Raw genomic sequence first — 13,416 nt, forward strand, 5'->3', positions numbered from 1 at the left:
TAAAAAACTGTGATTAACCTCATCACTGAGAGCCCCAACCTGCACCCCTGATTGCACATGGTCCATTATATAATCTCAGGTAGCACAGCCTGCATTGCACAGTCCTCTGTATTTATGCTGGTGGATCTTCACTGGTCCTCCAGCATAAAGCAGGCTGTGCTATGAATTCATCTGAAATGCAATGCCCTCCAGTGGACGGAAACATCCATGGAATCAGGGAGGCAGGTTCATCAGGGCCTGCAGGGATTCCCTTTTAGCACAGTGTGATCCATCCTCACATCTATGGTGGTAATGTGCATATGGCTCACCCAAGCATTTTCCACTGCTGAGCTGGCCCATTAGAGAGAAGAGAGGAAGGTTCAGGCATGTCCCATAGCTGTAATTAACTCTTATCCTCATGTGGGCTAATGAGTGTACGGATCTGGACTCCACTGCAGAACCTGAGTCATGCTCTGTGCCCATAGTACCTACACACACCTGGGCATTGTTGTAGTAATGGGAAACAGGAGGCGATTAGAGCAAGGTCTAGATCACACTTTTTATGAGAATTTCACTGGTGCGTTTTAAACTCTAACCATTTCCATTACTCCAGTAAAAATGCTGTTCCTGATTGGACGTTTAATTTGGTTTATTTTTTCATGACATGACGGGTATTTATTAGACGCTCTTATCCAGAGCAACATACAACATACCCAGAGCAGCAGTTGGGGGTTAGGTGCCATGCTCAAGGGCACTTCAGCCATTTGTGCTGGCTCAGGGAATCGAACCAGCAACCTTTTGGTCCAAAAGCTGCTTCTCTAACAATTAGGCCATTGGCAAGCCCCGTGAGTATGTTTTATATAAATGTTTATATGCTCTAAACCAAGCTATAATTATGATTTTAAAGTGAGCTCATGATCAAAAATATTTTTATATAACCAGGCCTTTATATGTACAGTAGTTTCTCCCTTTGGAGTCTTTTCAAGCTTCTTTTCACATTTTTATAGCCTGGAAATAAACTCCGCCCCAACCAGATACATAAGAGCTGCTCAACTCTGCCCAGTTTCTATAAAAGGCGACTCATGAGGCGTAGACGGTTTTAAGAGTGTGACGTTGAGTGCAGGAAAGAGTAATCACTGCTTTTTGGAAAAAAAAATACATAACTAAGTTATTCCATGAAATCGAGTCATACATGAGCTGATTTAGTTTTTCTCTACTCGCGGTATATGAGCTGATATCCTAGTAGTAGAGTAGCCAATCAGAGTGTATAGTTGCTCATATCCAGTGAATGTGGATAGAATAAAAGCAGATATTCTGAGGCAAACCTAAGAATCGTGATCATGATGCGTATCATGTATTGAGTATTGTGATATGATATTTTTTGCCATATCACCCACCCCTCCCAATGAGGCATGATTTCCCAGAGCAGTAGTGGAAAATGTTTAGGAGGATGTGAGGAGGTTGATCTGACATGCTGAAGATGAGACAGTGATGATGATATGTTTGTGTATGTGGGTGTGTCTGGCGTGGTACAGAGGCAGAGGAGCTCTATCAGAAGCGAGTCCTGACAATCACAGGCATCTGCGTGGCTCTGTTGGTGGTGGGCATCGTGTGCGTGGTGGCCTACTGCAAAACCAAGTAAGTACACAGCAGAGCACTTTTTACACGATTACTCTGCCTTAAGTTTAATTGGGTTCAGTGCCTTTCATAGTGTAGCTGTGCTTAGCACTTTGGAGTGTGTGATGTGGTGAATGTGACTCTGGGTCAGTGTCCGAAAGAGTGACGCTGCCTCACTATAGCCTCCCCCCTAGGAAACAGAGGAAGAAGATGCACAGTCACCTGAGGCAGAACATGTGTCTGGATCACCCCAATCGCAGCCTGGCCAACGGGCCCAACCACCCCGGCCCTGGCCCTGAGGAGATCCCAATGGTGGATGTAGGTCCTACAAACACATTCTGTCATGGCTTCAATTATTTCTAGAACACAAGTGTTTGAAAGTGTGTATCTTTTATAGTATATCTCAAAGAATGTCCCAGCCACTGAGAGAGTGATGAGAAGCGAAGCGGAGGCGTCGTTTGCTGGCAGCCATCATTCTTCCAGATCCCACAATTCCTCCACCCGAGCCCACTCCTCCACACACAGGTATCACAGCAGTGTGTGTGGTTTTGTGTGCATCATTTTAATCATTATTATTGCAGTATTTATCTTCACGTTACTCATATTATACAAGCTAACAAACAGACATTGTTGATTATCTTCTGTAAGCATTCTGACAAATCACAGATTCAAGATCCGTTTTGAGTTTTATTTACTCATGGCAGGAACGTGAGCCAAAAAAATTGAATCATTTGTTTTATTATCTTCCGAATCACATTCTAAGAACATAATCTACTCAATATGTTCAGACAAGTCACTCTGTTCATCATGAACTGGACTCGTGCTAAAATAAAGGTCTGTTTGAGCATTAGAAGAACAACAGAGAGGATTTTGAAGAAACCTTCATTTGTCATATATATATTACAGTACATTCTAGCAAAAAATTTTTCTCTGCATTTAACACACATACAGAGCAGTGGAGGGTTAGGTGCCTTGCTCAAGGGCACTTCAGCCACTGTTCATTCACTCCCCCCACCCGCGCATTTTTTTTTTTTTTTTTCTGCTGGTTCAGGGAATCAACCTGGCGACCTTTTAGTCCCAGACCTGCTTCTTTAACCTTTAGGCCATTCCTGCGCCAAATGTAGCTCTACCAACATTCTTTTCTCTTCCCCTGCTAAGGGTCTGACATGCAATTACAGCCTGGAGTCATCCTTCACACTCGCAGTATTTCAGTGTTTTTCACTGCTGCATGGCATGACCGTTTCATGTCTTTCCTACAGCTAATTAATCATGCTTTAACTGTGATCACTGTTTTGAATTCCTCAGATAATTAGTTATTCCACGTAATTGAGTCGTTCATGAGCTGATAGCCGATGAGGCGTGTAGCATTGCATTGGCTATAAGCCTTGTATGACGAGATTGAGTGGAATTACTGTTTTATTCTATCCACATTCACTGCATTTTGAGAAACAGTGTTTTTGGGTTGGTTTTTTTTGCAAATTCGATAAATAAAACCTTTATACAAAATGTCCGACAAAATAATTTCTGCTTAGAATGTAAACAAACCGGCGCAATGACAGTAGCAATTTGTGAAAAATGCTATAATAATAATTCTTGAAAAATAAAAAAAGAAATGTTCTTACTAGTGCTGTCAAGTGATTAAAATATTTAATCGCGATTAATGTCGCGACTGTCATAGTTAACTCGCGATTAATCGCAATTTAATCGCACATTTTTGTCACATGAAAAACCATTGTAATTCTCTTATCAGCATAAAAAAGTGAATGGGCTTGCTCACCGTTCGAACTACGGGGGTACTCGGGGGATCCGAGATCCCCTGAAACAGACATGAGATCCCTTGAAAACCTGATTTGGGAAATGTTGGGGGGTCTCTAAAATATTGGCAAAATGATGTTTATTGACATAGCAATCGTGTGTAACGGGAAGCATTTGCATATCCGAAGTGAGTGCGCATTGGAGAGCCGCGCTCTGAGACAAGCGCAAGCACCCCCCCCAAGGGAAAAAAAAAGGGACCCCCCTAAAATATCGGCATAGTTCGAACACTGGTTGTACCAATGTTTTTTTTTTTTATTGCAGAGCATAACACGTCTTGTCACAGCCACCGCAAAGTCGGGCTGGAGCCGCCGATGGGAAAACGAAACCTAAGCCGAGCGCCATGGCTTTTCGGGGGAGGGCAGAGGGGCGTGGCATTACAGTCTAGCTGCTATCGTTTTTCTAAGCAAAGTCTCTGTTCCAAGTTCCTGGCAGTTTCAAAAGCTTATGAAAAACCTACATCATGTCACAGAGCGTTAATCTCGCGATAAAAAAATTATCGCCGTTAAAATTGAGTCAAGTTAACGCGTTAATAACGCGACATTTTTGACAGCACTAGTTCTTACCATCAAATTTATTCCCTTTTTTTTTTTTTTGCTTTATTGTATTTCGAGTCAAGTTTTTATTTCGTCCTCGGTTGGTTCAGCAACACACTGCCATTTTGTTTTTCTTTACTCACAGTATATCAGCTGATAGCCTAGTAGTAGAGTAGCCAATCAGAGCACACGATTGCTCATATCCAATGAATGTGGACAGAATACTCATCTTCGGCAAATCAGATTCCAGTTTTTATTCACTCTGTTTTATTAAATCACAAACTTGCCATTCACGTTTTCTGTTGATTTTATAATAAAGTAGTTAATACAGATACACTACCGTTCAAAAGTTTGGGGTCACCCAGACAATTTTGTTTTCCATGAAAAGTCACACTTTTATTTACCACCATAAGCTGTAAAATGAATAGAAAATATAGTCAAGACAATTTTCTGGCCATTTTGAGCATTTAATCGACCCCACAAATGTGATGCTCCAGAAACTCAATCTGCTCAAAGGAAGGTCAGTTTTATAGCTTCTCTAAAGAGCTAAACTGTTTTCAGCTGTGCTAACATGATTGTACAAGGGTTTTCTAATCATCCATTAGCCTTCTGAGGCAATGAGCAAACACATTGTACCATTAGAACACTGGAGTGAGAGTTGCTGGAAATGGGCCTCTATACACCTATGGAGATATTGCACCAAAAACCAGACATTTGCAGCTAGAATAGTCATTTAGCACATTAGCAATGTATAGAGTGTATTTCTGATTAGTTTAAAGTGATCTTCATTGAAAAGAACAGTACTTTTCTTTCAAAAATAAGGACATTTCAAAGTGACCCCAAACTTTTGAACGGTAGTGTAAATAATTGTAGTATAATTTTTAACATTATACATCAACCCTGCTGCAGTCTCAGATCTGATTGTTCAGAAGCTTTGATGAAGCTGTTTTCGATAACAGCAGCTCTGAAAATGGCGCCAGCAGTAATTCAAATCACAAGTTTATATTAATGCATTTGCTTTAATAATGTGAAATTAGCCATTATTATTCCTTTGAAAGGACTCTCCAGTGTTAGAGCTTTGTTTTCCAATACCAGCGATTCGTCAGGGTAGTTCCAGATTCTCTGCAACATGACAAGCTAAGGTTTTTTTTTTTTTTTTCTTTTATTAATTTTAAAAGAGAAAAATGAGAGGCTGGTGATGGACCAGTGGTTTATAGTTATTGTAATGTAAGTGATGAGAGGAGCTAACTTGTTTTGGCAAATTTCGACAGAATAAGAGGAATAAAACACTTTGAGATGTGCGTTTATAGAAAGCAATTTTTTTTTGTGGTGTTCAGTCACTTCAGGCTGCACCACACCATCCAGGTGTTGATTATTTTCCTATAATAGCAAGCCCTGTCCTGTTTAATTGTTTATTTATTGAGCAGTGAGTTCCCACAGTTGCTTCCCTGTTTCAGTCCAGTTTCATTTATTACTGAATCAAGATGGTATTTAGCATGGACATGGATTTAGAAAGGGCGGCATGGTGGTGTCATGGTTAACACTGTCGCCTCACAGCAAGAAGGTTCTGGGTTCGAGCCCAGTAGCCGACAAGGGCCTTTCTGTGTGGAGTTTTCATGTTCCCCCCGGTGTCTGCGTGGGTTTCCTCCGGGTGCTCCAGTTTCCCCCACAGTTCAAAGACATGCAGGTTAGGCTAATTGGTGGCTCTAAATTGACCGTAGGTGTGAAATGTGAATGGTTGTTTGTCTCTGTGTGTCAGCCCTGCGACGATCTGGTGACTTGTGCAGGGTGTACCCCGCCTCTCACCCATAGTCAGCTGGGATAGGCTCCAGCTTGCCCTGCACAGGATAAGCGGTTACAGATAATGGATGGATGGATTTAGAAATGTAAACCTCCATAGAGCACGCACACACCTAGAAACACGTTTGTACACCCATTCATAAATAGAAATTCCAAAACACTGTAAAAGCTGCTCATATAATCATGATGTATCTAGCTACATTTCCTAAACTGTCACATTCTTGTATGTATCTGATGGCTAAAAGTAAATAATATTTTCAGTTCATCAGTCTGTGTCTTTCTTTCTGTCACTGGCTTCCTGTGTGTCAGACATGACGAGAAGACGTGGAGCCTGGAGCGGACGGACAGCGTGCTGTCAGACTGTCCTTCGGGCGTGGTCTCGTCCTCTGTGGGCACCAGTAAGTGCAGCAGTCCAGCATGTATGGAAGCACGAGCGCGTCGTGCCACTCACTGCGGCTTACCCGAGTCCCGCCGGCCACCGCTGCGCTATGGAGACTCCTTCGACTCGCTCGACTCACCACACAGCGACAGGTGACACTTGACACTGAAATTGTAGCACTTTAATAAAAATACTGCTAACATAATTCACACAATAGAGCACATTGCTATATTGTGTACACTGAAAGATGTGTAGCACCACAGGGTGAGGTGGTGCAGGTCAAGCTGAACCAAGATGCACCATATACACATTAGGGAGCGACGCTAGAACACGGCCAGCTGTATTTACAGTTATCTCTTGCCTGCTAGCCACCCCCGCCATCAAGTAACAGCCAAAACAGGAGGATTTATACCGTAAGGGGTTCATTAAGTCAACAAGAGCTGAACAACACATTATCTCATGGGTTTTTTTCAAAACCTCCAGTGAATCACTGACTGACTGTTCCTCTTCTTCCCTTCTTTCCAAATTAGACAACAAAGATCACATGATAAGGCCATTCAAGAAAAACAGAGTTGCTCGTACTCTCTGTACATGGAAAAAAATGACTTGATGCCAAGCAAATTGGCAGGTTTGGTGTGAAAGCGGGCAGCGTAGTCCTCACACGTGTTGTGGGTAGAGTGTAAAACCACACTACAGTGGCCCATCGCCACAGCGCTCATTATTGATGGGAGTATTTACATCTGCTCTCGAGTCCCTCAGCTGCTGTAATCTTCCTAGAGTTAAAGCAAAGATGGGAGGACCTGTTTACAATGTGGTGTAACAAACATCAGACGAGTTTAAACACTGCAAAGTTTATAGTGTGCAACAAGCACACACACAACACACTAAAAGCCAAAGGCTCATCTGTAAATAACGCTTGTGTTTTGGCAGAGGCACGTCTCCTGTGTGCTCTTCAGGAAAATATTTGACTCACAATGGATTAAACCAGTACTCGATTTGAGGGGGGTAAATTTATCAAAGTTTCTCCTTTGATTGGACAGTTGTGTACTTCATCGGTCAGATTTTAGTTTCTCCTTCAAAGGCAGGGCAAGACGGGTCTACTTAGGAACGTATATTTTTCAGTGACGCTGTTCATCCGAGTTCATAATCAAGGAGATTGTTTTATCTTATTATGACTTGTTGCATTAAAGATGTAGAAGAAGAAGCCTTTGTCACAAGCACACTCAAGCACAGTGAAATTCGCCCTCTGCATTTAACCCATCTGAAGCGGTGAACACACGCATGCACACACAAGTGAGCAATGAGCACACACACATACCCAGAACAGTGGGCAGCTATGCTACAGCACCTGGGGAGCAGTTGGGGGTTAGGTGCCTTGCTCAAGGGCACTTCAGCCTAAGGCTGCCTCATGTTACCCTAACTGCATATCTTTTAACTGGGGAGGGGGGAGAAACTAGTCTGGTTAACACCAGACCATATCACAAGTGAAATATGGTCTGGAATCCGCCTATTGAATTTCTCGTAGGGGAGGTGTGGTTTACGATTGTCAACGGCCGTTTATTGGACGTTGCGAATGTCTATCATTTGGCGTATACGTAGCCCATGGCCAATCATGGCAGTTGTACCCGGTGACGTAGTTAGAGCAACGAAGAGGCGAAGAAGAGAAGGAAAGAGAAAGAGAAGGCAAAACAAAAATAGGAAAACAATGGTACCGAACGATTACTGCCGTTTGTGCAAGACAAATATGAGAGAAGCTGGTTTGGTTAGTTTGGTTCGTATCGCTCGCCACCATGTTAAATGTGATCCGTAAACAGTCCCAAATAAACTACAAGCTTCCGTTTGTCAAGTAGTACGCGTCACCGTCTTTCCACCCCTCCCCACTCTCTGATTGGCTCCCTAACTCAGGCGAGCCTTTAGACCATAGTTTCCATGCTGTCTTTTCAGATCGGAACGATTGTGCAAAGCAGCATGGGATTTCCCAGGCTAGGGGGAAACTGGAGCACCCAGAGGAAACCCACGCAGTCATTCGGCATTAGATGAACAACATGAAAATTTCATGGGCAAAAGCAGACGACTCCATTTTTCTTGTTTTCTGGAAATAAATAAATATATATATATTCTTTTTTTTTTTTTTTGAGGTTTTTTTCCCCCCTGATTTAGTTCTTGTCCCCATCTCATCTAAGTGTGATCTTAACTGATATGCAATTGTCATGATCTGAAAAAATTAAATGTTATAAAATTAGAACTTTGAAAAACAACTGGATTGGGTTCCTCTTTATACCCAACCTGTGATAGTCACCTGTTCATCAAGGTGTATCATTAAGGTTTTCTATGTTTCTTCCATGGGCACAGCCGTGATGGATGATTTCACTAGCTTCAGAACACTTCTCCTTCTTCCTCTTCTACCTGCTCCCGTTAGGAGTCACCACAGCGGATCATCCTATGATCCGCATAGTTGATTTGGCATAAGTTTTTAACACCAGGTGCCCAACCAGCCCCAATCTATCCAGGCTTGGAACCGGCACTAAGTATTCACTGGCTTGTGCAACCCCAGTGGCTGGGGATTTTTACCTAATCTGCATGTCTTTGAACTGTGGGAGGAAACCCAAGTACTGACCTGAACCGTATGCAGGCACGGGGAGAACATGCAAACTCCACACAGAAAGGCCCATGTCAGCTATGAGGTTTGAACCCAGAACCTTCTTGTGACAGTGCTCACCACTGCAGCATCGTGCTGCCTACATTAGCTTCAGAGCACTGATTTGCTGAAATGGAGTTATCGGCTTTTTGAAAAACGGGACATGGTAGATGTCGGTTTCTGAATCAAAACCACAAAAATAGCTGGATTTTACAATGAAGATTTCTGGTTTTGCATGGGGAAAAAAACCTGCTGAACATAGACGCCACCACCACGGATCTACTGATGGTTCAGTTTTTTCCAGGTTGGTGCTTGTCAGCTTTTGTGCTTGAACACTTCACATGTACGTTTAAGCCAGTGTTTCTCAACCACTAGTGGGCCGTGAAGCGCCATCTAGTGGGCTGTGAATTTTTTTTCTAGTTGAAGCTAATTTTTTGTCCGGTACAACTGCTGGATTGCATCCGACACATCTGCCTCATTAGATATGCAAGACATAAAATGGTGGTCAGCTAAGCTGACTGTTCACGAAGTGTTACTATCACTAGGGCACCTTGCTAGTCATTAGAATGCCTTATGCCAGGGGCGTCGTGGCTCAGGTGGATAAGGCACCATACCATAAATCCGGGGACCCGGGTTCGATTCTGGCCCAAGGTCATTTCCCGATCCCTCCCCGTCTCTCTCTCCCGCTCATTTCCTGTCTCTACACTGTCCTATCCAATAAAGGTGCAAAAAGCCCAAAAAAAATATCTTTAAAAAAAAAAAAAGAATGCCTTATGCTTGCTTTGTTGGCTTCTGGTACATCCATACAGTTTTAAACACAATATATACAATTACAAAAAATAAAAGTTTGTTTTTATTGCATTTATTTAATTCCTGGGCTTCCATCTGTAACAGGGAGTGATGTTGCATCCCATTAATACACCTTACAATAGATTATTAGATTATAATAGATGAGCCAAAATAACTGGGGAGCTTTTTAACGGGCCCCGACTCATGACCAGTATGAATAGGTGGGCCATAAAGTAGAAAAGGCTGAGAACCCCTGCATTAAGCTACACCAATAAAACCCACCTTTTTTGGGTAAAATGTCTGAATGCTGGTGCAAGAGGGAGAGCTTTGTGAATTAATAATTTTAGATAAGCAGTTAGGCATGCCTCCTTCTCTTGATTGGTTGGTATGCGTGAGGCTTACGGCATTTGTTTGTTTTTCCCCATCTCTCCCCTTTAATAAAGTTATTGGTAACTTAAGTTGGCCAGCTAGATTACTAGCCGGGGCTTTTATATGAGTCAGTAGTTGTACCTTGTATGTTCAGAATATCTTTGCTCACTCAATCATCTCTCTCTATCTTCTTTCAGGTATGTGTCAGCCCTGACCACACCGGCACGCTTGTCTCCAGTGGACTTCCATTACTCACTGCCTCCACAGGTGCCTACCTTCCAGATCACGTCTCCCAATGCCAGCCATGCCATGTCTTTGCCGCCAGCCGCCCGCGCTCCCTACCCACCCGAGGAGGACCAGCCGTTGCTTCGCTGCTACCAGCTGCCTCTGCACGAGGCGCAGCGCCATGAGCCCTACCAGCAGCGGATACAACAGCAGCGGGCACGCTCCTACCTGCAGGACAGTGCAGGCAGCCTGCCCTCCAGTCCATACCGGCTGGCCCAGGACATCGGCGAGTATGAGAGCACGCAGGAGTACCCGCCCTCACTGGAGCAACCAAAGAGAAGCAGTGGACGCTGGCACAGGTCCAGACTGAACGGGCACGTGGCACCGCAGGGCTACCAGCCGTCCCGGGACTTGGGCTCGCGCAGCTGCCTGTCGGACAGTGAGTCAGAGGAGGGGGAGGAGGGCGAGAGCACGCCCTTCCTCAGCATGCAGAACATAAACACACCCGAGCCCTCAGCCATCTACAGGCCTGTGCTGCCCACACACACACGGACTTCCCACACACAGAGCAGACACACGCAGCAGCACGCGCGCTCCAAACCGGACAGCGCTGCCCACTAAAGACACAGTCCACCTACCCACCCGCAAAATCTGTATACCTATAGACCTGCACCTATAAAAAATATTTTTTATTTTATATAACTAACAGATATTCTAAACAAATGAAATATTTATTTTCATTTTAGCAAAAAAAGTTGTCTACTAGTTAACAGCAAAGACTTTTTTTTATAGGGAAAACTCTATTTATATGTACATTTTGATTTACAGCATAAGAGACGTGCCAATTTTTTCACAACTTAAAGAAATAGAATAATATTGTGGTGCCTTTTGCTGTATGCCGATGCCAGAGGGCCAGTGGAGTTTTTGTAGCCTTTCTTATAAGGACGCCTCATTTTTTATACGCACTCTTTCTTTTTTTGGCCTTTTGTTTTCCTTATCCTTGTGTTCTTTTGGGAGCTGACCCAACCATTTGAGCAGTGACATTTCCTCCCCTTTCACATCATGCAATATAAACCGCTCTTAAGGTGTATGTTTACAAGAATATAATTCACATGTTTTAATGATTATGTTGCTTTCCTAACAGGAACTTAATGACAAATGCAACTGGGACAGGGGCTATTTTTTTTTCCCAATGAAACGGAAGGAAAGTATGTGGTGTGCATTCAGATGTCCAACTGAGTGTGTGTACATGTGCTGCACACCAATGTAAAGCGTGTGTGAGCAGAAGGAAGGAGATGTCTAATTTTCCAGACTAGTGTCCACTTATCAGACTTCTCACTACTGAATCAAGAGTCACGAGCTTGTTTTGATCTGAGAGGTAGAACCCCATCCATCTGTAGCAGATATGGAGCTTTGGTTGGTGGTTAAGTCATTGAAGAGCCTCAGCACTCCAATCCTTTCCTCCCAAACAGTCCTGTTCTACTCTCTCTCATTCCGTCCTTCTAGCGAGGCTGATGTAGAGTTGTTTAATGAGTCCATTGAAGAATTTTAGAGGTAATGGCTAAAACAGAACATCACACATTTCTTCCATTTAAGAGAAACGTGGAAAAATAGGAAAAATGTCCTTCATAATTTTTTTTTTTCCAAGAATGAAAGAGAGAGGTGAACAGCCACGTAGTGTCTCAGGACAACCCCTCCTCACCCTTCCTCCCTCCGTCACAGGACTGAAGTAAAAGAACCATTCGCAGGCTTATGAATGTATAAGCTCCCTCTTCCATCCCCATACATGCTGGGAATCTCATCACAACACACACACACACACACACGACATGACAAATAGCTGTGAAACTTCCTTGGGGCCATAAAAATATGCCAAAATATGCAAGCTTTATATTTTACCTTTTGTTTTCTGAACAAACCATAATGCATTGTAAGAAAACTGTGATGCTTGATTTGAGTTCGGTGTGCTTGAGTTGAGCTCCCCTTAATTCTAATCAATCAGACCACCAAACCATGACACATTTACACACAAGGGCCATCTCGGAGTCCAGACGAGACCAAACCGGACAGCTCTAGTCCTGCATGAGTCCGTCGTTCAGGATGCTCATAACGTCGATCATCTAGAAGTTCCTGAACACTTACTCACGCTAAAATTGGCCATGATGTCCCTGGAATGTAAATACAAAGATTTCAATGTCAAATTTGAAGGAACACGCCGTTGGCATAGATAATTCAGGAAATCTAGATAAGGGAGGAATGTATTGATGTAGTTGTGATTAGATAAGTAAAGGGGAAAAAAAATTAAAAAACTAGATCCTAAAATGTTTCTCTTGCTCTGTTGTGGTGGCACAAAGAGATAGAGATAATACTAAAAGCTAAATATATTAATATAATTTTTTTCTTGCACTTCGATGACCAGAGTTAATCTTCTGTTTATTCCCTGCCCTGGCGTTTTGAATCCTGTTTGTATGTTTGAGAAATGCAGAACCAGACAGTGCTTCTCTAGTTAGTTTTAAATGTGATATCCCTTTCCTCCTCCTCCTACAAAAGGTCCCACTAGACTCTGACAGTTTATGTTCCTACTGTTTCTTCCTTTTGCGTTTCCTCCTCGCTTGAGAAGTTTGAACACCTCTCCTCTGCATGTCCTTGTGGTCAAGGTTAAATGGGTGCATGGTAAAAAGCAGCAGATGATTTTATTTCTCTCCAAGTCAGTGAAAGTGTATTTCATTTAATATTCAGCAATAAAAAAAAAAAGGAGAATCCCCCCCCCCATGTCAATTCTTGGAATATGCTAGAAAAAAAAGTGAAATACATGCCAGGTTGTCTTAGATTGTAAAATAAAAAATGAATCCACGTCTTCACATTGAAAAAAAATAATAAATCCTTCGTATCATTTCAACTTGTGCACATATATGTGCAACCCTGCTGTGTGTGATTTGTCCATGAGGTACTTTTACAACTACAGATTTTACAAGGCTGTAAAGATCACCAGTGTTCTGGTGGTAGGAGGAAAATGGGAAGATGAGCCTGTGCTAGCATTATAATTTCCACTTAATGGCCTTTTTTTTTTTTTTTAAATCTCACCTACATCTCCAATACAGTGTTCACATATGCACAAATTTCATGAACATGTTTTGTCAGAATTGTCCTTTTTTCTTGGAAAAATGGGATAGAAGACCCTTGAGTCAAACAAATTCGTATTAATCATGAGCATGTGAAAGAGATTACTTTACATTTATCAACGTTTTAATGGCCGCAAGAGAGTGTGTGGG

At 42.7% G+C, this 13,416-nt stretch overlaps 1 protein-coding gene across 6 annotated transcripts in view; it reads left to right on the forward strand.

Moving 5' to 3' along the window:
- Positions 1 to 13,043, forward strand: part of nrg2a (neuregulin 2a) — an 82,860-nt gene extending 69,817 nt beyond the window's left edge. For 3 of the 6 annotated variants that reach the window (XM_060936282.1, XM_060936286.1, XM_060936283.1), the window contains 5 exons: positions 1,515 to 1,617; positions 1,779 to 1,914; positions 1,994 to 2,121; positions 6,054 to 6,275; positions 10,117 to 13,043. In XM_060936282.1, coding sequence (XP_060792265.1) covers positions 1,515 to 1,617; positions 1,779 to 1,914; positions 1,994 to 2,121; positions 6,054 to 6,275; positions 10,117 to 10,765 — 1,238 coding nt within the window. In that variant the 3' untranslated portion in view covers positions 10,766 to 13,043. The remainder of the gene's footprint in view (positions 1 to 1,514; positions 1,618 to 1,778; positions 1,915 to 1,993; positions 2,122 to 6,053; positions 6,276 to 10,116) is intronic. The other 3 variants (XM_060936284.1, XM_060936287.1, XM_060936285.1) reach the window with 1 other exon arrangement.
- Positions 13,044 to 13,416: the final 373 nt, after the last annotated feature.

This window comes from Neoarius graeffei, chromosome 12 (genome assembly GCF_027579695.1).
Source record: "Neoarius graeffei isolate fNeoGra1 chromosome 12, fNeoGra1.pri, whole genome shotgun sequence".
Classification (NCBI taxonomy): domain Eukaryota; kingdom Metazoa; phylum Chordata; class Actinopteri; order Siluriformes; family Ariidae; genus Neoarius; species Neoarius graeffei.